The sequence below is a fragment of the Amblyomma mixtum genome, chromosome 2 (assembly GCF_055824585.1).
Source record: "Amblyomma mixtum isolate Tamu chromosome 2, ASM5582458v1, whole genome shotgun sequence".
NCBI classification, from domain to species: Eukaryota; Metazoa; Arthropoda; class Arachnida; order Ixodida; family Ixodidae; genus Amblyomma; species Amblyomma mixtum.
The window spans coordinates 39,796,478-39,818,757 of NC_143013.1; the positions used below are offsets into that span (position 1 = coordinate 39,796,478).

At 46.8% G+C, this 22,280-nt stretch overlaps 1 protein-coding gene across 2 annotated transcripts in view; it reads left to right on the plus strand.

The window, feature by feature from the left end:
• The window catches only part of LOC149359057 (uncharacterized), an 81,403-nt gene that overhangs the window by 4,871 nt on the left and 54,252 nt on the right, over positions 1–22,280 (plus strand). The window contains exon 1 of one of the 2 annotated variants that reach the window (XM_089571240.1): positions 1,777–2,458. The exons of the other annotated variant lie outside the window; for it this stretch is intronic. Within the exon in view, the coding sequence (XP_089427366.1) occupies positions 2,422–2,458 (37 nt within the window). The 5' untranslated portion in view covers positions 1,777–2,421. Of the gene's footprint in view, positions 1–1,776; positions 2,459–22,280 lie in introns of those variants that run through there. 2 annotated transcript variants of the gene reach the window in all.

Sequence of the window (22,280 nt, forward strand, 5' to 3'; positions counted from 1 at the left end):
CGCTCCCTACCCAATGGGCATTGGAAGACCCATGGACGTCCTGCGGATGTTTAGGATGTCTGCAGGACGTCCATGGGAGGTTCAGTGCCCATCGGGTAAGAATGTGCTGGTGGGTCGTCACGATGGACGGAGAGGGCCAAGGCGCAGCTCCTTAGAGAAAAATACTCGGGGGATGGAAGCACCGTGGAGTCTCCGCTGGGAGCATTTCCCGCAAGGTAGTAGCCTCGGCAGTTACGCGAGCAGATTTGGGATGGCTGAAGAGGATACTACAACGCTAGGAATTACTCAGGAAGGCGCCAGCACCATTTTTTGCGATTACAAGACGGTCCTCCGCAACATTGCGCGAGGGCGAATCTCCGCCACCGAGTACCACGATGCCAAAAGGCAGGAAAGTTATTGGCCTGGTTTGGGTCCCGGCTCATGAAGGGGCCGCTCACCAGTACGCTCGAGGTTTTGTCAGCCGTGCTGGTGAGGAAGACTCCGACGCGGGGACCTTGCGAAGTGAGACGCTGGACAGCTGCCAGGCCATTGCGAGTTATTGCAGAGATCTTAGGGGCGAGTCTGCCTCCCCCGAATACGTCGCTGAGCCGAGATCAAGCCACCACGGGGAGGCGACTGCAGACACGGTCGCTGCCAAATTCATGGATCAGTGCGAATATATTTCTGATCTAGTAAATCCTTACTGCCAGCGTTGCGGTGAACTAGCAACGCTGGATCACATAATTTGGGATTGCGCGGAGGATCTGTCTCCAGCAGGCCTGGTTATAGCTCCCTCAAAAGCATGGGAAGCGTACAGTCCAAGGCCGTGGCAAGAGTGCAAGAGGTAGCCAGAAATATTTTTCGAGGGTGTCATTCGCCGCCGGTAGAAAAGTAAAAGAAAGCCTGCGCCCAAACAGTATCGTAGTCCATAGAGTTAAAATACTTTTAATTGCTTTCATAAAGCCGAAGGGTCCGTCGTTTCGTTCACTCTAATCTCTACATAAAATACTTGTGCACACAGGATTGCGTGAACTTGATTCGCAGAGAACATACGTAAAAAACGAAAAGTCGCGGCAGTTTCAACTATTTTCATGTGATTTACAGCAACACAAGAGCTTCTGCTCAATAGCAAAGTCAGCAACTGCGAACGAATGGTATTTGTCAAAATTTATACTTCATGCATGTAAACCTGCGCCCGGCCGCAGAGGCGCTTAAAAAAAGCACTTTTTATTTTCGTAATAGTTTATGATCATTTGAGGACAACGCAAAGGATGAAAAAGTAGGCTGACGTGAAAAGGTATGTTTAATCGGGTGAACTGTGCCTACTGTTAAAAGGAGTGCCATACTTCGTGCGGTAGCGAAGAGGTGTGATTCTTCTCAGCAATAAGTTCCGCTTCCTATTCTAGAGCCACGACAACGTAGTACATACATCAATCTTTTCAGGAATAAACCGACACTCTTCTTATTTTTGTTTTTACATTTTAATATATCGATGCGGTGTGTAAATAGCATCGGCGAAATAAAAAGGCCGAAAGGTGTGAGAGAGAGAGGAGATGCGGCACTCAGAAAATTTCGGGGGGGGGGGGGGGGGAGGGGTGCTCTGGCACTGACCCCGCAATGTGCAATATTCGCAACATTCGCAACATTCGCAATATCCACAATATTCGCAATGTGCTTTCCTTCACTGTTTATGCTCTAGTGATATAATGGTAACGTTCCAAGGCGCCCGTTCAAGTGAGCGTGGTTTCATCGATAACCTGCCTTATTCCGTTGCCGTCTCTCCTATCGGGGTGAATAGGTGACGTTGCACTTGCATGAAGCAGCCTGAAAAAAGTCAGTCGAGCGCGGTAGGGCGAGAGCCTAAAACTTAGGTGAAACAATGCGATCGCCGCCTAAAAAAAAAAGAAACAAAGGTTTTTGCTGTAGCCTCAGATGGAACACGTGCGAAGTAAGGCAAAAGATAAGGTCACACCCGCTTGTTCTCGGCACGGCGGGCGAGAATTCGCGAGATTAGGCCTAAGTCTACCGGGCAGTAGCGATGCGGCGGCAGCATGGCCGCGCCCTTTCAGTGGTGCTCGGGTGTAATTATCTTAATTATTGGTGACGTTGTTGGAAACTGACCTTGACTGAGTGAACTAATGAAACCCTTCCTGCCTCGCTCGTCGAACTGTGATGTCTCCTGAAGCCCTGCATTAATTGGGGCCTTGAAACTATTGTCAAGTTAGAGTCGGACCAGAATTGAAGAACCCAGCTATTACCGCGGCGCCTGACAACGTCGTGTTTGTGCCACCTGTTCGCCTGTCCATCGCTAAACACGGCGGATAGCCTCTTCAATCACGAAACAACGAACTTCTGCAAAGGTGCCACTGCTGCCAGCCAGTCAACGAAGTGCGGTGTTTTCGGCGTCGCCCCTTCAAAGGGGGAACTCGGCTTGCATGGACGATGCCTTCCCAAAGCTTCATCCGCGGCAGCAAGAACGGTAAGTGCGATTACAATCGGTCCGTTCTGCTACTCGCACTGCTGGATTCGCGAGTTTTGCAATACTCGAGCTTCTGTTAGCGTAGAAAATGCGCTGAACGCACTTACGAAGATAGCGTAACAACTTTTATCCGGAGTGATTTCTGGCGCCAGTCGCAGAAGCACAGCTAGCTGTAAGCAGGGATAGGCAACATGCGATCATGTGTAGCTGAGGGGTGATCGCGTGTCTGTTGTTGGTCTAGAAGTTAGGGCACAGCTGCAAGCAACGATAGGCAGCACGCAGTGATGTGTAGCTGAGAGGTGATCGCTGATCTAGAAGTCAAAGGCACGCCCTGAGACGAGCGTCTCTTCTAGAAAGCTGGGAGGGAAGTAAGCACCGAAGTTGTCGCTCAGCGATTACTGCAGATTAAGGAATTAGAAGCACTGTTTTTCCCGGTACCGCAGGGATGGAACTTTCGTACCAGTGGGTTTAAGCATTCTCCTTTAGGAGAGAAAAGAAAATGTGGGGAGGTTAGCTGGAAGAGGACACCGGATCGATACCCTGCACTGGGGGAAATGGATGAGAGGATGTCAAGGTGCACGAGAAACGGTAAAGCGCTGTTCTCTAAAGAATGAAAGAGCCGTTCCACTTCGTAACACCTTAGAAGCCTTCATTTTTTAGGTGATAGAAAGGCACGAGATTGGCTAGCATCGGCCCGAATGCTCCGTCTTTTGCATCGATTGCACTGGCACGCATATATTGACGACGGGGCCCGAAGTTTCGCCGAGACTTCAGCCCACTCAAGTTGCGCTACTATGAACTATGTCGAGGGCATTTTGTTGGCACTGTGTGGAATGGGGTGGGCATTTTGCTGAACTGCGTGGAGGGCATTGTGCTGCCGGCTGCCTGCCTCAGCTTGATGTGCCGCCCTGCGTTCGCACAACAGAGTACGCGGCCCTGTAATTAGCCACAATGTGTACGCAGAAGCAGAAAACCTTCGCAACGTTGTCGCAAAAAAGCCCTTGGCGTGAAATTCCCAACTATTCGGCTCCGGCATACATGATCGTATCGCACAGATCTTCATTAACTCGTCGCGTTCTTTTATTTTTGATACCTTTTGATCGGCCACAACAAGAAGTGGGACCAGATTCATGCCAAGCTGTCGCAGACACGATGCGCTGCCAAGTTCCAATGCTATCGGGATTTGTTCGCCTATCTACGTAGCGGTTTGTTGCGATTATCTTTACAGTCACCATTCAGGTTCATCACCGCCGACGCGCGGCCTTAGCAATCGTCTTTCGCCAGGACTCGCGTATGCGCGCCAGACGTGATTAGAAGGCTGGCGAAATATCGCAGTTTTGAAGCGAAAAGCTTCACTACCCGCACTACAGCCGCGCTTAGCGTGAGCCGTCGGAGCCAAGATTTGGCGCAGCTGCGCATGCGCGAAACCGAGCGACGTCACGCGCGGCGCAGGTGGCCGCAGCCGCCGCCGCGCCGACTCCGCCGCCTGACCGTTCGGCGCAGCCGCGCGCTACTGCGCATGTGCGCCGCCTCCTCACCGCCGCTACTACTGCGCGCTCGCCTCCTCGACACCGTTTGACCTTTCGCTGCAGCCGCGTGCTTACCACAGTTACTACGTATGCGCAAGGAGGGCTATATAACGCGCTTGCCTACACCGTTATCGTGGTGCTCCCAGTGCATTGTGCGCGAACTGCGACAGCCATGACGTCAAGCAAAGCATAACTGCAGCTTTTCGCTTGTATATCCAGGCTTAACCAGAGCTAAGCCACTGCCATTTTTTTTTCACTTATGGTTTCGCAATGTTAGAAACTGTTCGCAGAGAAGTATGTATACGGGCTTTGCCAAAAACACCATATATGTTTCACCTAAGATGTTCAGCAATTTTTTAATATGGGCTTTTTCAGTTAGAAGAGTGCTTTTTACCTGCATAGCATTGTCAGCGGTATAGCTCATCAGAGTACTGCTAAAACATGCTAACTTGTAGGCTGGTTAACTAAACTTTGCAGTTGTTGCTCAGTTTTATTTAGTGAGATGCGTGAAATCCTTCGTGAGTAATATCCATGCCAGTTTTTAGAATTTCGAAAACGCATTTACTTTCACCCCGCCACGGTGGCTCAGTGGTTACGGCGCTCGGCTGCTGACCCGAAAGACGCGGGTTCGATCCCGGCCGCGGAGGCCGAATTTCGATGAAGGCGAAATTCTAGAGGACCGTGTGCTGTGCGATGTCAGTGCACGTTAAAGAACCCCAGGTGGTCGAAATTTCCGGAGCCCTTCACTAAGGCGTCCCTCATAGCCTAAGTTTCTTCGGGACGTTAAACCCCAATAAACCAATAAACCAAACCAAAAGCATTTACTTTCGGTGCTGTGAGCCAACAATTTTGCCTACGTCGCGTCAAAATACACGCGCTCTCGAAAAGCTTGCAGGCGAAGCAACCCCTGCAGTGCTCGTCCAAATAGCCAAAATATGTTTGGCCATAGCGCGGAGAGCAGCTGCGTTTCAATTCTAAAAATTGATATTCATATTATTTGCGCTGGGCCACATGCCTATCAGTAAATAAGGAGACTAACAGTAATAATTAAAAGTTCACTATTTTATATCAGTTACCATCCTACTAGTTAGTAGTTCTTAACTGTATTCTGATGCGCTACACTGCGGACAATGCTGTGCTGAAAAAGCGCTCGTGTAGCTCAAAAAGCCCATTTTCAAAACTCGCAGGTCTTCTTAGGTGAAAAACTCGGTATGTAGTACAGCCTACCTAGTTCGAAACCGGGCCATGCACCGTGGCTCGCTTTGGCGGTCCAAATCTGTCGGCTGTGAGGCGAACTGTTGCTCACCTGTCCGGGACTTCCCAGAGTGCTATAGACAGCCCCAGTACACGACATATAAACAAACTTTTTTTGGCTGTTTTCCTACAGCGGTTGCATAGTCCAGCGCAACATGAAGGTTCACTGTCGCTTAGGCCGAAAGGCACCAACAACTTTTTACTGGTGTAAGGTTCGTTTACTCGCCAGCCAATAATAAAAATGGCGGTTCAGTGTTGAGAAACCTAATGACTAGCTGTGCTGATGTGTGCTGTACTCAGCCTTCTTGAGGTATTGCACAGCGTTAGAGTACTTTATTTTAGGTGAATTAGGCCCGAAGTGATCGCCTGCAAATCGCCAGACTACGTATTATCGTGCTCAGCATGCAGTTCAGCGCCTGCATTCGACGTCGACCATGCAGCGGTATGCGCTACGCGGTCGCAAGGTTAGTTGGTGGAGCGTTGTCTAGGAAAAAGTAAATATAGCTGTAATTTAAACGTACACTGAATAGTAATCTGAACTCGTCTTTTTACCGCGGGAACTCGATCTACACGTTCTAGGAATTCTTAGAAATTTCGAATTATAGTCCTGTGCGACCGATTTCCTCAATTTAAATCGAATTAAACTTCCGTCTCCCGCCTTTTTTTGAACTCGCCGCAGACGGTAGGAGAAGTCAACCGATATTTCAACCAGTTCCGTGGCGGCTTGCCGCTCTGCCATCGGCGGAATGATACGTACCGGTCGGCGAAAGCAAAGAGTCCGCGCGTATTTTTATTTCTGTGGGCCTAATTTGCGGCTATGTAGCCTCTGGCTGGAGACATAGTGAGCGCCATGGTGTCCGTTCATGGCGTCTGTGGCAACAGTGTTCAGAGTTTCGCTTGAACAGCGTGGGATCCCCACGACTGTATGGTACACGAGTCACTGTCGCTGCTATGTCGACTTTCTTTCGATGATCCCAGGCAAAAGTTAATTCACCCAAGAAATGGTTTGCTTTGGAAGTCACATTTACAGACCTGCCTGCATTTTGTAACCGTTACGTAACTCTATGCTGAGCCACGTTGCAAACTTTACTACGTTTTCTGGCGTGCAGGGGCTTGTCAGTTCTGGTGAATGACCGTGACGTTTTCTCTTTACCGCAAAGTCAGTTTTTTTTAGTGCTTCGGCAGTAGACGGATCAGTACCGAGGCACTTGATCGTCATTACCTATGGCGTCTTAAAAACACCCTCAGTTCCCTCTGCCTGCCAGGTAGCACCGAAGCATTAGACCAATGTGACATTTTTCTTTTGGTCAAACGTTAAGTTTTCTTAATGACCTTTTTTAATAATTTCTTTACGTTACAGATGAACATCCTTGTAAACTTTTTCTAACATTAATTAAACATTATAACAACGTAAATGTAATATTGTCGAAAATAATGAAGCAACCCTGCACTAGTATGCAGGCCCACCATTGTGACAATTTAATCAACGCTTTGCAAGGACCAGCAACGAAGGCGACACTTCGTCTCCACAGTAGAGCACAACATGCGACTAGAATGTACTTACCTCCGAAAGCATGCAGTGGAGTCAAGCTTACACGCCCATTACTGAGAGGTGTCTCATGAGTGGTAGTAGCGAAAGGATAATAAGCAGTTTAACAAAATAATCTGCTTGAGCATGTTACCTATGGCGGGCACAATCTAAGAGATTTGGTTGCGCGAAGCACTGCTAGTTGAAAAACATGTTTACTGTAAAATTAGTGGAGAGTGTTCTGGGACTCGGTGCTAGAAATATATCTGCAGTGTTTTATAGTTATGATTCAAATATAATAATGTTTAATAAACAATAAGGAGACATTGCTGACTTGGAACGTTAAATATATGTTTATGCTGCAGCGTTTACCATCATTTGTTCATTTTTAACATTATAACAAGAGTTGAAAGCCAGGATTGGAATAATATTTATGTTCAGTGTTAAACTAATTTTTATGTGTAACATATAAACTTAAATATTAATTTCTAACAGTTAATGCAACGTTTCAATGTAACAATGTCACTGAACTTGCATAAATTTTTCATAAGATTGTTCTAATTTTCCTTGCTACCTGGGCGTGGCCAGCATATCGCCTTTGACACGTGTGGGGATGTGGGAGGGACAGCTTTATTTTAACAAAAAGGATCCTTTGTTCTTGACCAAGAGTCCAGGCGTCTGTGCTTCACTGAGAACTCTGTACACTTACCATGATTGGCTAGCTGGTTGAGCAACTAGCAGAATGTCATTCCATGAGGAGGCGGACCGGTTGGGTATGGGGGACCTGCCATCGGTTGGGGGCATTCCCACACCGTGTACTGTGCGATGTCAGTGCGCGTTAAAGAACCCCAGGTGGTCGACATTTCCGGAGCCCTTCACTACGGCGTCCCTCATAGCCTGAGGCGCTTTGGGACGTTAAACCCCCATAAAACGTCCCACAGGTTGTGTATGAGGGTGCCTTGGCCGCCCCACATGTTGAGCAGAGTAGGAAAGTCAAGGTGGGGTGGCGGCGATGAAGGAGGTGCGATGAATGTCTGCAGTTGCCGCCAGACTGCACTGTATTTTGAATTTCGTGTACGGTGAGGTGGTGGAAGGGTAAGCGCCTGTTTTTGTAATAAGTGGTTTTTCGATGGTATGTGAGAAGAGCCCGAGAGGATTCCTGCGTGGGTTTGGGTGTCCCATCTTCTTGGGGCCTGAAGGATAGTTCTCGAGTCAGCGTATGAACATGCTGGTTACCGGGGATCGAGACTTACCCAGGAACCCACGTGAGGGTTATCTCTTGGGTAAGCGTATGTCCTGATGCGAGAATGCGTCGGGCGATTGACGTGATAATGCTTTGCTGAGTGACGGTACACAGCTTTGGAGACGGTGGAGATATCCGTGATGTTGGGATCTTGTGCATAGTGTATAAGCACCAAGCCCATGGCCGCGCCTTCAGCCTCCGTGGGGAAGGTGGCTGCGGCCCCGATGGTGCCATCCTCGATAGTAGGCGGGGACAGCGGCATAATAGCCCGGTAGGGTGCGTTGTGCCGCGTTTACATACATGTCGGGTCTGCCTCTGTAGTGCTTGTTGTAATACTAGGCTCGTGCCTGGCGTCTGGCCCCGTGTAGCTCGGGGCTCATATTTCTGGGTAGAGGTTTGATGCGCATTGGACCCTGGATGTCAGGTGCAATGATTTGATAGTTGGGGGCAGGTGAGCAGGTAGATTGGAGCCTGGCGAAGATGCCGTAAGAGATGTTGGCCGGTTTCTGTGCGGGTTAGTTGAAGTATCTGGTTGTCTCGTTTGGCTTCGTGGAGTTCCGAGATAGTTTTGTAGGTGCCCGTTGAGAGTAGTGATTTGTGCTAAGCGAGTGTGGTAGGCGGAGCGTTGAGATTATTGCCTTTCTAATAAAAGCATCAGCTTTGTCTTGTGAGAAAGCGGTAAGGAACGTGAAAAGTCGTGTCTGGTGATGAGGGCGTCTGTCATATTAAAGGTTTCCCTCTCCGACAGTCCATGGTTGCATGTGGCTACACTGCGGACAAGACCCTCGATTTGTTTGGTTCACTTCTCTAGGAGTTGTACAGTGAAGGTTGCATCCAAAGCGTCCTGTATGTGCAATCCAAGGACCTATGGAGTCAAGGACGTTGGAGTCCAAGGAGTCTATTGACCAACTCCAGGGGACCAGCGGTACGTGGTCGTCGTACATTCGGAGGTGCATGCGTGGATCCCGGGGAAGTGGTCTGATCATCAGCAGTTCCGATTTGAGCGGGGAGCACATAAGGCCCATATTGGTCAGGTTCGAGGTGATGATATCAACTGCCAATTGTAAGGTGTCTTGCGCCCCTCCTGTGGAGCCTTCAGTCGTTGATGTCGGCGTATATTGCCGAGTGGAGGTCAGGTATGTCGGTCAGTTGTTTGGCCAGCGGGGCTAGAGTTACATTAAATAAGAGGGGGGAGAGAAGAGCTCCTTGTGGAGTGCCCCGGTTGGGGAGGGAGAACGGAGGTGACGGTATAGTGCCGAGTTGGATCTGGGCCGTTGATTGTGTCTTATTAAGAAGGCTTGGATGTAGCGCCACATTTGCGAAGGTTATGTTCGTGGCTAGTATTGTTTCTGGCTACTTTAACTATCTTATCCATATTTTTATTTATTTTATTTACATGATACTGGAGACCTTTTTGGTCCAAGCAGGGAGGCAAAAGCAAATTGTACAAGAAATTGTTACAGAGCATTGAACAAATGCAGCTTACGTACATACGTATGTTTAAAATTCATGCATGCAGCTATAAAAGCACTCCGAGATACATCTTCGTCAGATCTAAAATAGTCACAAATGCAAGTTTCAGAAGGGCATTTTGAGTGGTTAAAAGATATATATTGCTAATGATATTTCCCTCTTTGTCTCTTAGCGCATACATCTAGTATCTACCTATGAGTAGTTTTTTCTTCACTGCTTTTAGGCTACCTCGGTTCCACTCCTACCTTTATCCCTTCCTTTGCGGCGCTTTTCGGGTTGTCCACCGAGATGTGTGATGCAGTTACTGCATCATTTCCTTTCCTTACAACCAATTCTCAAACTAATTTTGTTTTCTTCAGGGCTCGGCTTAAAACCTCGGAAGTCCGTCTCAAATACAGGAAGCATCCAATAGCAGCCGGCCTCAACACGATTGATTCCTTGTTGCGTGCTGCCCCTTTCCATGTTGATCGTATTATTAACTCTTCCTCAAAACACATTAAAAAAAGTAATCAAATCAGTTCCAAAATACGATGCACAGAGCGATCTCCACAAAAGCGATTGGCTCTCCGAAGCGCGCGTCCCGCCCTACAACTTTGATAGGGCACACTACACTCTCTCTTAAAATTAAAAAGAAAACAAACTAAACTGACCCCGGAGTTGAGTTCTACACGGGTCTATCCGGCGCCTTCCTAGAACACATTCAATTATGACCTCCCGAGCGTTTCCCACGCTTAAGACGTTGCCGTAAACCGGAAGGGTCACTGTCGTGCGATCTCCCGTTCGGAGTGGGGGGGGGGGGGGGGGGGGGGGGCGATTTGTAGTTGGCCGTTTGCGATCTGCTGTCGCTTGCCGTTCTGATCTTCTTTCTTAGAACTCTCCTATCTCCTTCTCTCTTCTTGGTTTTTCCTTTTTTCCTGGCGGCGAGGGCTAACATTGTGTGGCTGACGACCCTGTTTCGCGCCATATTAGGTTACAGTGGTGGTGCGCAGTTGGCGTGCGTAGGGCTTTTTAAGGGCTCCTGTCCAGTCCCCATGTTGGGCTCCGCGGTGGGCGGCTGGCGCCTTTGTTGAACACCAAAACTTTTTTATGGCTTCTCATTTTTTAACGCCGATCTCCGCTGCAAAAGAGGGCGCACCGAGACAGCAAAATTCTTCCCAAATAACCAAAACAGCTTAGAACGGTTCCACGAAGTGCACTCTGAACACGCAGAGAAGAACGGCTAGATGCATTACACCATTTCTTGTCACCAGAACTTTCACAGATAGCATAGGCCAGGGCTATAAGATAAAAAACCAGCAAACGGTGACCTCCTACTAGTAATCCTGTACAACCACCAGCACGAAAAGTAAGCAGAAGTCACCTCTTTTGGAGACACACCTGTGACACTCAACCCACCCCGATCCTTGAACACAGTGCGAGGAGTTAACGCAGACGACGGGCTTAGGCATGTAACAGAAGTACTTCTTGAAGGACTAGAGGAACAAAACGTGACTAACGTGTAGATAATAAAAATGAAGAGAGGCGACCAAGAAATAGCCACAAAACACATCATCCTGACTTTCGCATCAAGCATATACTCCCAGAATCCGTAGAAATCGGCTGTATGAAACTTCACTTCGGGCAGTACATACCAAACCCACGACGTTGCTTTCAGTGCCAACGGTATGGCGACAGCTCTCAGAGCTGCCGAAGCCAACTGACTTGCGCGAAGCATGCTTCAAACGAACATGATTCTGATAACTGTACACTTAAACCACATCTGTGCGTAAATCGTGAGGGCAGCCATCCGGCGTACTCATGTGCATGCCTAATAGCGATATGCGAAATACGCAGCGCCAACTCTCGCCGCTCCGAGAACCAAGTCCTCCGTGTTGGTTCCGTACAGAAAACGAAACCGCGGCCCAGCGTTTCGTTAAAACGGCTGCGCTTCGTTTGAAAAGTGAAATGCCGATGGGCTTTTACGCTACGGTGTCCACTATACAAAGAAACTACGATGCGTGCCAGAACCTGGTGTGTTCTAGCTTGTCGCTTTTCTATTTCTTTTACTCTGTCCCCACGTTCTCCAAATGTCATGCGATCGAGGTACAAACTTAGGCTCTAAGCACGAAAACATTCTAAAAAAAAACTAATATCTTCCGCCGCAACCGAGAGCAGGTTAGCAGACGTTCGGATGGCGTTCCCATCATCGTTAAAAATGGAGATGCATTTCGCGAACACAAGCTTAAAACTAGATTAGAAACTGTGGCAGCCATCCTACAAACATTTAAAACATTTACGGTATGCTGCGTGTACCTGGAGCGACATGTTAATCTAAGCAATCATGAATTAGAAGACCTTTTGGAGCAGCACCCAGAGCCATATCTAATATCTGGAGATTTTAACGCGCACTCCAGCTTTCAGGGTACTGACAAAACTGACACTAGAGGACAATTCATTGAGGATGTTATACTGTGTAATGACCTTTATCTATTAAACACTGGAAAACCAACCTGTTGTTCTCCTAGCTCAGGACAAATGAGCTGTATAGATTTATCTTTTAGTTCGCCATCTACTTTTAGATACAAAATGGGATGACCTAGATAACCCACATGGAAGTGATCATCTGCCTATACTAATCAACATCTTCACTAGAAGTCACTCCATCAAAATCATGACGTTGGAAGCTGCATCTCGTCTACAGGGCACTGTTCCGAGAAAAGGCCAGCCTAGAAAAAAATAGTTACCGACAACCTCAGTTTTAGACAACCTTAACGAACTTTTCACGACGTGTACTATTACCGCTGCGCGCCTAGTCATCCCTCAGTCCTCTGGAGTAGTAAAACAGAGTAAAAAAGTATTGCATACAAGAACGTAGGGAAGCTAAAAAGATAGAAAAGAATGCTTGGGGATTTTCCCGTAGGTATGCAACGCAGGATAATTGAACAAACTTTGGTTTGGTTTGGTTTATGGGGTTTAACGTCCCAAAGCGACTGAGGCTATGAGAGACGCCGTAGTGGAGGGCTCCGGAAATTGGGACCACCTGGGGTTCTTTAACGTGCACTGACATCGCACAGTACACGGGTCTGTTAAGAAGGCGAGAGCGAAAGACCGATGTATCCGTCACAGTGCCGCAAAAACTTCTCGGCAAAATTATGTGTCGTCATAAACAGCTCAACAACATTAAAACACATATGGGAGAAAGCTCTAAAGATAAATGGCAGCTATTACCCATTCACAGTTCGCCTTCTGACAGCCCCTGCTGTACAGACAGATATAGAACAGGAAAGCATTTCTGGTGAATACTTTTCTGCAGTTTCCAGTTCGTCACAGTACACAGAAACAGTCCTAAAATACAAAAACACAGCTGAAAAACACACTGACAACAAGTGGCAGCACAAATGAACCTTGAAATAGTTCAATCACGCTTCAAGAAATCCATGAACTAATTTCCACTGATAAAAAGGCTGCACCCGACCCATATGAAGTACTGTCTTTGTCAAAAGTAACCAGGCTGGATGGTTTGCTTCTAGCTCGTGCAGTGGAGCCCTTACGGCTTCCCTGAAGCTGTAATGGTCGTTAAAAGTAAGGACTGGGTGTCTTCTTAACTTATAACATCTTTTGATCTTTAGGAAAGCCCCATGGGCTCCACTATACAAGCTAGAAGCAAACCATGCAGCCTGGTTACTTTTGACAAAGACGGTACATTATCAAATGCTAGCCTATCTCTCCAGATATGTCGTAGATACACTTTGAAGACTTTTTTGTAACAAATTTTGGGCATTGGGTAAAGTACCCGAAGCCTGGAGAAAAACTATTATTGTGCAGTTTCTTAAACCAGGAAAGCCACCAACCTCTCCTAACAATTATAGACCCATAGCCCTTACCGGTTGCCTCTCAAAATACTTTGAAAGTGTCCTGAATATGAGATAAACTTTTGTCCTTCTATCCTCCGAACTTCTTGACATCCGTCAGTGTGGTTTTAAAAAGGGATGCTCCACTCCAGATCACCTAGTTCGTCTTGAAATGCTGTCCGGGAAGCTCTTGTACACAAACAACACTGCAGTCTCTTTTGATTTAGAGAAGGCATACGACACAACCTAGAGGTTCGGAATTATTCAAGACCTTGCCGAGCTTGGCATCCGACGCAGAATGTTGACCTGCCTAAAAGACTTCTTATCTAACCGTTCATTCCATGTACGCCTAGGCTCAACCCTTTCGAGGAATTTCGTTAAGTAAAATGGATTACCACAGGGGCGTATTTTAAGCGTAACACTTTTTGTTGTAAAGGAGAACTCTGTTATTAAAATAATTGCAAGGTGCATTATGTATTCACTCTATGTAGACGTTCTTCAGATGGGCTGCACATCGTCCAATGTGCCAACAAGTGAAATAAACTGACAACATGGACAGACAGAAATGGTTTCCGCTTTTCTTTAGAGAAAACAGTGCCCATTTTTTTTCTCTCTGAAACGAGGCTTAAAGGCAGATTCCACCCTACACCTGAACGAAACTGAGCTACCCGTAAAAGATCAACATAAATTTCTAGGCATAACGTATGACATAAAGCTCCCTTGCCAGCCTCTCATAAACGCGCTGAATAAGAAAGCCTTCCGATCCTTGAGCATACACCAAGTACCTTCACGAAAACACTGGGGGGCAGATAGGACATGTCTTTTAGCAATATACCACTCTGTGGAACGCTCTGTCCTGGTTTATGGAGGTATATTGCATGGTCAGCGAGACCATCGTGTCATAAACGAGTGGATCCATTACATAACTTTCCACTGGTGCCTACAGGTAGTTGCCCATAAATAGTCTTGATGTAGGAACTAACCAACCATCATTTACAGACAGAAGAACCATGCTTACGTGTTCATATATTCTAGAAATTCGTTCACAACCTAAACACGTCTGTCACCAAATAGTTACAATGTGCCCTTCTAGAATACTTTTTAACAATAAACCGCAAACTACCAGGCCACATGCTTTTGCGTTTTGAAGAGATGTGCCAAAACATCTTCGTAGAAGACACGTTACCTGGCATCAGGGTGTCGAACCGGAACTGAACCCGAACCCGAAACCGGAACCGAACCCGAATTTTCGCCCGGAACCGGAACCGAACCGAACCGATATTTTTTTCGCCATCTTGGAACTGAACCCGAACCGGAACGATTCAAAGGAACCGTTCCGAACCGGTTCGGGACCCGATTCAGCCCCACTTTTTTTGCATCCCGGCATACGTATTGTTTTCCGACAAAATGAGATGATCTATCGCATAGATTTACCCACTCGTAGCTGTCTGCGCTGGGAAGTGCGAAAATGGTACCCAGTATATGCGACAGCAAACTTACTGGAGGTCTGGTGCCTGGGAAGAAGCCTAATTGACGCTTCTGTAATGTACTGCCCCAATTCTAAACACTTGTACGTCAGGTTTATGTGAAGTCTTGAGTTATAACTCCTCCCTTTAACATATTTGCGCAAATCTTTCATCAAAATGTTAGGACTGTTCTAACTTAGTAAAGTACTTAGACACCAAACTTTTGCTTGCGTACGTGGTTTCTTCTTTCAAACAATGCGTTTGACGTAGGTGTACATGGACCACCACGTGGTATTCACCAACACATAATAAATAATTTATGTTTGAATTTCTTCTTGACCCCGTTTCGGTTTCACAAACATAACGATGGCTGTGACGTGTAGTGGAAATTAGGTCGCGTGAGGTGCTATAAAACGGCAATTTAACTGCTGATACCTCGTTCGTAGTAATTATAGGTCTTGAAGTTGGCTGATATAAGTGCTACAGTGAGTCGAAACAACGTATCAGCGTTTGTATTAGTTTTCCCGTGCCTCACGTGACCTAATGTTGAGCTCGCGTCAAAGCCATCATTCGGCTGATGAAGCCGAAACAGCATGGGAGAAAAAATTATTTTCTAAATTATTTAGTGGCAGTAGGCGAATACCACATGGTGATCCATGTATTCTAATATCTATGGCGTCATTTGAAAGGAGAAAACACCCAAAAAAAATTGGGTGTCTATAGTCATTTTAGTACCGATTGAGAATGCCTTCCTTTTCTTTGCGTCATTTCCCAAAAATAGACGAAATATTAGCGCGAGGACCCAACAATGTTGTGATGGTGGTTTTTGACGAGAGGAAATGGCGCAGCCTGTCTCACTTCTTGATGGACACCTGAACCGCGCCGTAAGAGAGGGAGGAAGGTGGGAGGGAAAGAAAAAAGAGAAACAGGCGCAGTAGGCATGGGCTCCGGAATAATTTCTACCAGCTGGGGATCTTTAAAGGGCAACTGCATAGGTTTTAGAAAACGACGAGCTTAAAAGGGTCGAATGTGTGAAACTTCCAGGTAAAGTATGCGAAGTCCTGTTGGCCTAGCATTTGAAACGGTGACGTAACCACCAATTAAAATTGCGACGGCCTTCAGCTTCTCCGCAGCGCACAACGCTAAGTAGGGGACGCATGATGACGTCAAAGGAAGTATCCGTACATTTCCAACGCATAAACGCGTGCTTTGAAGGAAAAAAACCAACGGAACCGAAGTCAAAGCCCGCCGAACGTTTTTTGGAACCGTCCAACGAGGCACGGCAGGGCGTGGCTGACGGCAGCAGTAATTTGAAATCATACCTTCCGGGACATCACACTGAACTTCCCCGCACTCCTTGTTTCTTTGAGGAGAAGTGTAAAATATAATCGTAGATTACGCCACTATTTTAAATGGTAGTGCAAAAAACTTAGCATGCTTTACGTACAGCCTATATAGATTTGAATCCTCGACTATCGCGAAATTCCCAAAAAGTGGCGCAGCTGCCCTTTAACGTGCACTGACATCGCGCAGCACACGGCGCCTTTTGCGTTTCGCCTCCATCGAAACGGGCCCTCCGGGGCCGAGTTAGAACCCGGGTACACCGAATAAGTAACCGAGCGCCCTAACCACTGAGCAACCGCAGTGGGCAGTCCAATATTTACTTTTATGGCGCTCTTTGTCTTAGACAGCAAGTTGTAAATAAAACCCCTCACGATGGGCCTGTCGGGCAATAAAAAAAATGGCTCAATGGCTGTGGAGCTCGGCTGCTGATTCCAAAAATACAGAAACCAGCGTGCTCTGTCGCACGTCGAAAATCCCCAGCTGGTCTCCGTTAATCTGGAGCCCTCCACTACACCGTCTGTCATATAGCCCCATGTCTACTCGACATTTAATCCTGAGATATTGCTACCAGTATTACCAAAAGAAGGATGTATAAATTGGTGCAGGTTCTTGTTTTTTTTTAGAATCCGCATATTCTTGTTAGCGCGCGACGGAAATAAGCAACGAAAGGCGGGTTCTCAACGGTGGAGATGTACTAATAAGGAAAAAATTAAATACCGATTACACAAAAGGGCAATGTGGAAATACATGTGCTCGCTGGCATGCGATAGTCATTACGCCCAAAAAGATGCTACTGCGATGCAATGTAACTACGATGAAGTGATATCGTTATGCCGATTCGCTGAAATCGTTCTCCTCCTACCCCGCCGCGGTGGCTCAGCGGTTACGGCGCTCGGCTGCTGACCCGAAAGACGCGGGTTCGATCCCGGCCGTGGCGGCCGAATTTCGATGGAGGCGAAATTCTAGAGGCCCGTGTGCTGTGCGATGTCAGTGCACGTTAAAGAACCCCAGGTGGTCAAAATTTCCGGAGCCCTTCACTACGGCGTCTCTCATAGCCTCAGTTGCTTTGGGACGTTAAACCCCAATAAACCAAACCAAACCGTTCTGCTCCTAAGAATTGCTGCCAGTCGCCAGCGCGCGGCTCCATCCGCTGTCCTCGCACTGCTCGATCTTGTATTCTCTGTCTGGCGACTTATATCTACTTTTCGCAGTCATATTTTCCGTTCTTAGTGTCTGACGCGACAGGCTAATGATTGTTAGTGTTTTTTTTTTCTTAGAACGCTTGGGCGATTGAATACGTTGAGCATTCACAACAATCTGCCTCGGCTATATCGGGTACAGGTGGGTGATTGGGGGGGGGGGGGGGTGAAAGTTTTTGAAGGAGCATTTTTACCAGTGAATGCCCTGATGTGCGCCCACCGGAGTGTGCATCAAGGACGGAGGCTGCACGCACGCAGCGCGGTTATTTTTGGGAAAGCATACTCTTTTACCTCTGACTCCGAGCGAGATTCGTACTAATGGCGGCGCAACAGAAAACTCTGTTTACAGATGCTTTAGGCTATTCGGCTATCTTGTAGGCTTCTTTTTATAGTTGTTGCATGGAATATTTGGAACCTCTCTGACCCTCCTCATGCCTTACTTGACCGCTTCGAATTCAGCGATCTCGGCATAAGACCTCATGCCACCATAACTCCCTGCCTCCGCCAGCACGTGAAAATTCCAGACGGTGCACACGCCATGAAAGGGGAACCAGTCAGGAGGTTGAACTTACGCAGCATATTCCTCCTGCGTTAATGTGCACTGTTGTCTGAACAGTGACCTCGTGGAACGCGGCGGTTCTGCGTCCTATGAACACGAAGAGTTCGCACGGAATTCCAGAGTTTTTCATCGCAGACATAAGTGTTATAATGAAATGTATGATGCCAATGGGTTTTTTAACAGACTGCTTAAGTATGTCCCAAAAGAATACAGCATCATGACAAAAATATCATTTTATTGCTGAAATTGTTTCTCGTTGCTCGCACAGGTAGAAATGAACTGACCACGGCACAAACGCCCCTTTGGCGCGAAGGTACGTCCTAACATGTAAGGTCTATGTCTGAAGGGTGAAAAAGGTTTTTGTGGCCGATTAAAACTAAGTCAAGCCCACTTATAGCGAACCTGACGGTCCCGCAGGTTCTATTCATTATATCTGGTGTTCGTTGCAAGTGAATTCTTCTTACAACAGCCAAAAATACTAAGGCCGCTAAAAGGTCCAGGAGATAGGGGAGTGCCGTGTACTATGGAATATAGTCTTCGAATTTCATTGAAAAAGATGTCATGACTCGACTGCGATGTGCATGCGTAGTATGTTTTTTTAGTTTTAATCTTTGTTCTTCTGTTTTTTGGATTGTTCACTGTGTCCTGCGCCTTCATATACTTTTCCGAGAATGTAATATAACCAGTTGTTAGTCAGCGTCTGTGTCGTCTCGAGACTTCCGTATGTCCTGTTTACAGCGCTGCCTAAGCAAGCGTTACCAACTAGCCCAGTTTTGTGTTCTCGTAAACAAATCTTTGCATTTTTTATTTTGTATAGCGATGTGCAAGAAAAGAGAAAACGCATATCACTGAAACCCATCTGCTTTCTATTTTTTTTTTTGTCCTGAACCCATTTGAACCCGTTTGAACCGGTTCGAGACTGTCCGAACCGGTTCGAACCGGAACGGAATGACCCTCTGGAGCCGAACCCGGAACTGAACCCGAAAGGCGTGAACCCGAACCCGAACCGAACCCGAAAAAATACCGGTTCGACACCCTGCCTGGCATTGATCGAAGACGAGATCCACTGCGGCCCTTGGTACAATTTTCCTGCAATCTGTGATTTCACTCTTGCAGAGTTCCGTAAAAAAACAAACCACAAAGCAACTTGTAATAGAACTTCTTGCGCTCGGGGAAAAGTACAGTACTTTCAGAGCTTTTTGTACAGATGGATCAGAAACAGATGTTTACGTTGGAAGCACAGTGGCACAAGGGAATTTGAATGAAATAGTAAGTCTTCCGCAATGTGCTTCCATCTTCACTGCCGAATGTTACGCCATCTGTGCAGCCACTGAAAGAATACTAAACAAGAACCTCACAAATACATTATTTACACAGACTACATTAGCAGGGGGACGTAATTACGGCAGCTTTTAATACATACAGCCGTTCATTTAACAAAAAAAAAAAGAACGAAAATGAAGAGAATCGCAGGTTTTCAGGTATAATCGGAGTGCTTCCCTTCGAGTCGTGAACAATATTTCCGTGTATTCTCGCTCCATACATATAAATAGTAAATATAAATATAATGAACTCTTATCTCCACCCGCATAACCTAGTAGTAGTAGTAGTAGTACAAGACCTGTATTCGGCCATAATTTACAGGCCGAGCATGTCGACCGCCTGGACGACCAGGAGTCGCTGTTCTGCCTCCCCTTCAGCGCCAAGCCAGTCGAGCCAGGTGGTGATGGATAAAGAAGGTGGGGGGTAGGAACCCGACTGCTGAGCAGCCGGGCAATAGAAGGGCAATGAGCCAGGTCCACATAGATACAGGGGCAGTTGGGACAGGAAGGGTCTGATCGATAGCGATAGAGAAAGAGGCGAGACGGGGTGATAGCTGCATTCATTTGGATGTGCCGAAGAAGGCCAGCCTCCGGCACCGTGAGCTATGGATGAGGGGCCTCTCCCTTGTTCTGGCTCGTAATTCCGGGAAGCTATCTCATGAGACTAAAGATCTGATTAAGAAACGGCAAAGCATGAGGACGTCTAACTCTATAGATAGAATAGAACTAATAGAGCTGTCGAAGTTAATAAATAAGCGCAAGGTAGCCGACATCAGGAAGTTTAACATGGAGAAAATCGAGCATGCTCTGAAGAGCGGAGGTAGCCTAAAAGCAGTGAAGAGAAATTCTAGGCATAGGTAAAAACCAGATTTATGCGATAAGAGACAAAGAGGGCAATGTCATTAGCAATAAGGATAAGATAGTTAAAGTAGCCAAACATTTCTTCACAAATCTATACAGTAGCGATTGCAATCAGAATGTTACTGAGAGAGGCAGTAGAGCACACCAATGGGACATCCCATCAGTAACAAAGGAGGAAGTAGAAAGCCTTAGGAGCAATGCCAAGAGGAAAAGCAGCTGGTGAGGATCAGATAACAACAAAGGATGGAGGAGAGATTGTGCTCGAAAAACTAGCCACCCAGTATACGCAATGCCTTGTGACTTCGAGCGTACCTAGAGCTTGGAAAAACGCTAACATTATCTTAATTAATAAGAAAGGAGACGTCAGGGACTTAAAGAATTACAGACCGATCTGCTTATTGTCGGTTGCCTGCAAGGTATTTACTAAGGTAATCGCTAATAGGGTCAGGACAACCTTAGTCTTCAATCAACAAAATGATCAGGCAGGCTTTCGTAAAGGATACTCGACAATAGACCATATTCACGCAATCAGTCAGGTGATAGATAAATGCGCAGAATATAATCAACCCTATATATAGCCTTCATTGATTAGGAGAAAGTATTCGAGTCAGTAGAAACCTCAGTAATCATGCAGGCATTGCAGAATCAGGGTGTAGAAAAGTGTTGTGTGAAAATATTGGAAGATATTTATAACGATTGCACACCTACCATAGTTCTGCATAAGGTCAGCAATGAAATTCTAATAAGGAAAGGTGTCAGGCAGGGAGATTCGATCTCGCCAATGCTCTTCACTGCCTGCTTACAGGAGGTATTTTTGGGACTGGAATGAGAACAGTTGGGGAGAAGAGTTAATGGAGAATACCTGAGTAATCTGCGCTTCACTGATGACATTGCCTTGCTAAGTCTCTCAAGAGATGGGCTGCAAAGCAGAACGGCAGGTCTTAAAATTAACATGCAGAAAACCAAAGTAATGTTCAACAGTCTGGCAAGGGAACAGCAGTTCGCAATTGGTAGCGAGGTGCTGGAAGTGGTAAGAGAATGGCTCTACTTAGGGCAGGTAGTGGCCGCTGATCCAGATCATGAGAGGGAAATAACTAGAAGAATAAGAATGGGGTGGAGCGCATATGGCACGTTCTCTCAGATCATGAATGGCAGTTTGCCGTTATCCCTCAAGAGAAATGTATATAACAGGTGTATCTTACCGGTACTCACCTATGGGGCAGAAACGTGGAGGCTAACAAAGAGAGTTCAGCTTAAGTTAAGGACAACGCAGCGAGCTAGGGAAAGAGAAATGATAGGTGTGACGTTAAGAGATTGGAAGCGGGCGGAGTGGGTGAAAGAAAAAACGGACGTTAATGATATCCTAGTTGCAATGAAGAGGAAGAAGTGGGCTTGGGAGGGCATGTAATGCGAAGGCAAGATAACCGCTGGTCCTTAAGGGTAACGGAGTGTATTCCAGGAGAAGACAAACGTAGCAGGGGGCGGCATAAAGTTAGGTGGGCGGGCATACGATGGCTGCAGCGGGCAAAGTACAGGGTTAATTGGAGAGACATGGGAGAGGCCTTTTCCCTGCAGTGGGCGCAGTCAGGCTGATGCTGATAGTGATGATAATGTCCCCGTGAATGTGTCCATAAAGTTGATTGTTCATAGAAACGAATATCCGGGAAAAACAAGCCAATTTATTACGAAAAGAAGTTGGTGACGAGAGTTTGCCTCTGTGCATACCGAGGAGAGCATTATTATTCAATGCAGACAAAGCTGAGCTACGTGAAGGGCGTTCTCTCGTTCACCATTGTCCCAACGATACTGAAGCGTTTTCTGTGGAGACCCAAGCCATGGCAGCACTCTTCGATGGCTAGATTTAATCCAAGTGTTTTTTGTTTTCTTCATAAGCGCACTAAATTCGCACGTGTACTCGCCACTCTTGCTCTTCATAGAAGCATTCAGTTCCATTCTTGATGATGACGATGAATTCTTATGGCGCAAGGCCATAAGAGGTCAAAGAGCGACACGGCACAAGGTTTTTTCGTTGCACAAGGTGGGGTCAAAGACCCATTTCCCAAGTATTTCACCCTAAAGAAGCCGAGCACCAGGCCAGGGGAATCTTGTGCCCATTGTATCGCCGGTGGGCATCCGGCGGCACTGGGGACATTCAGTTCCATTCTTCCGAACTTCATGCTGGCCATTGTAAGGCTTTCGACTGGCTTCGCATCG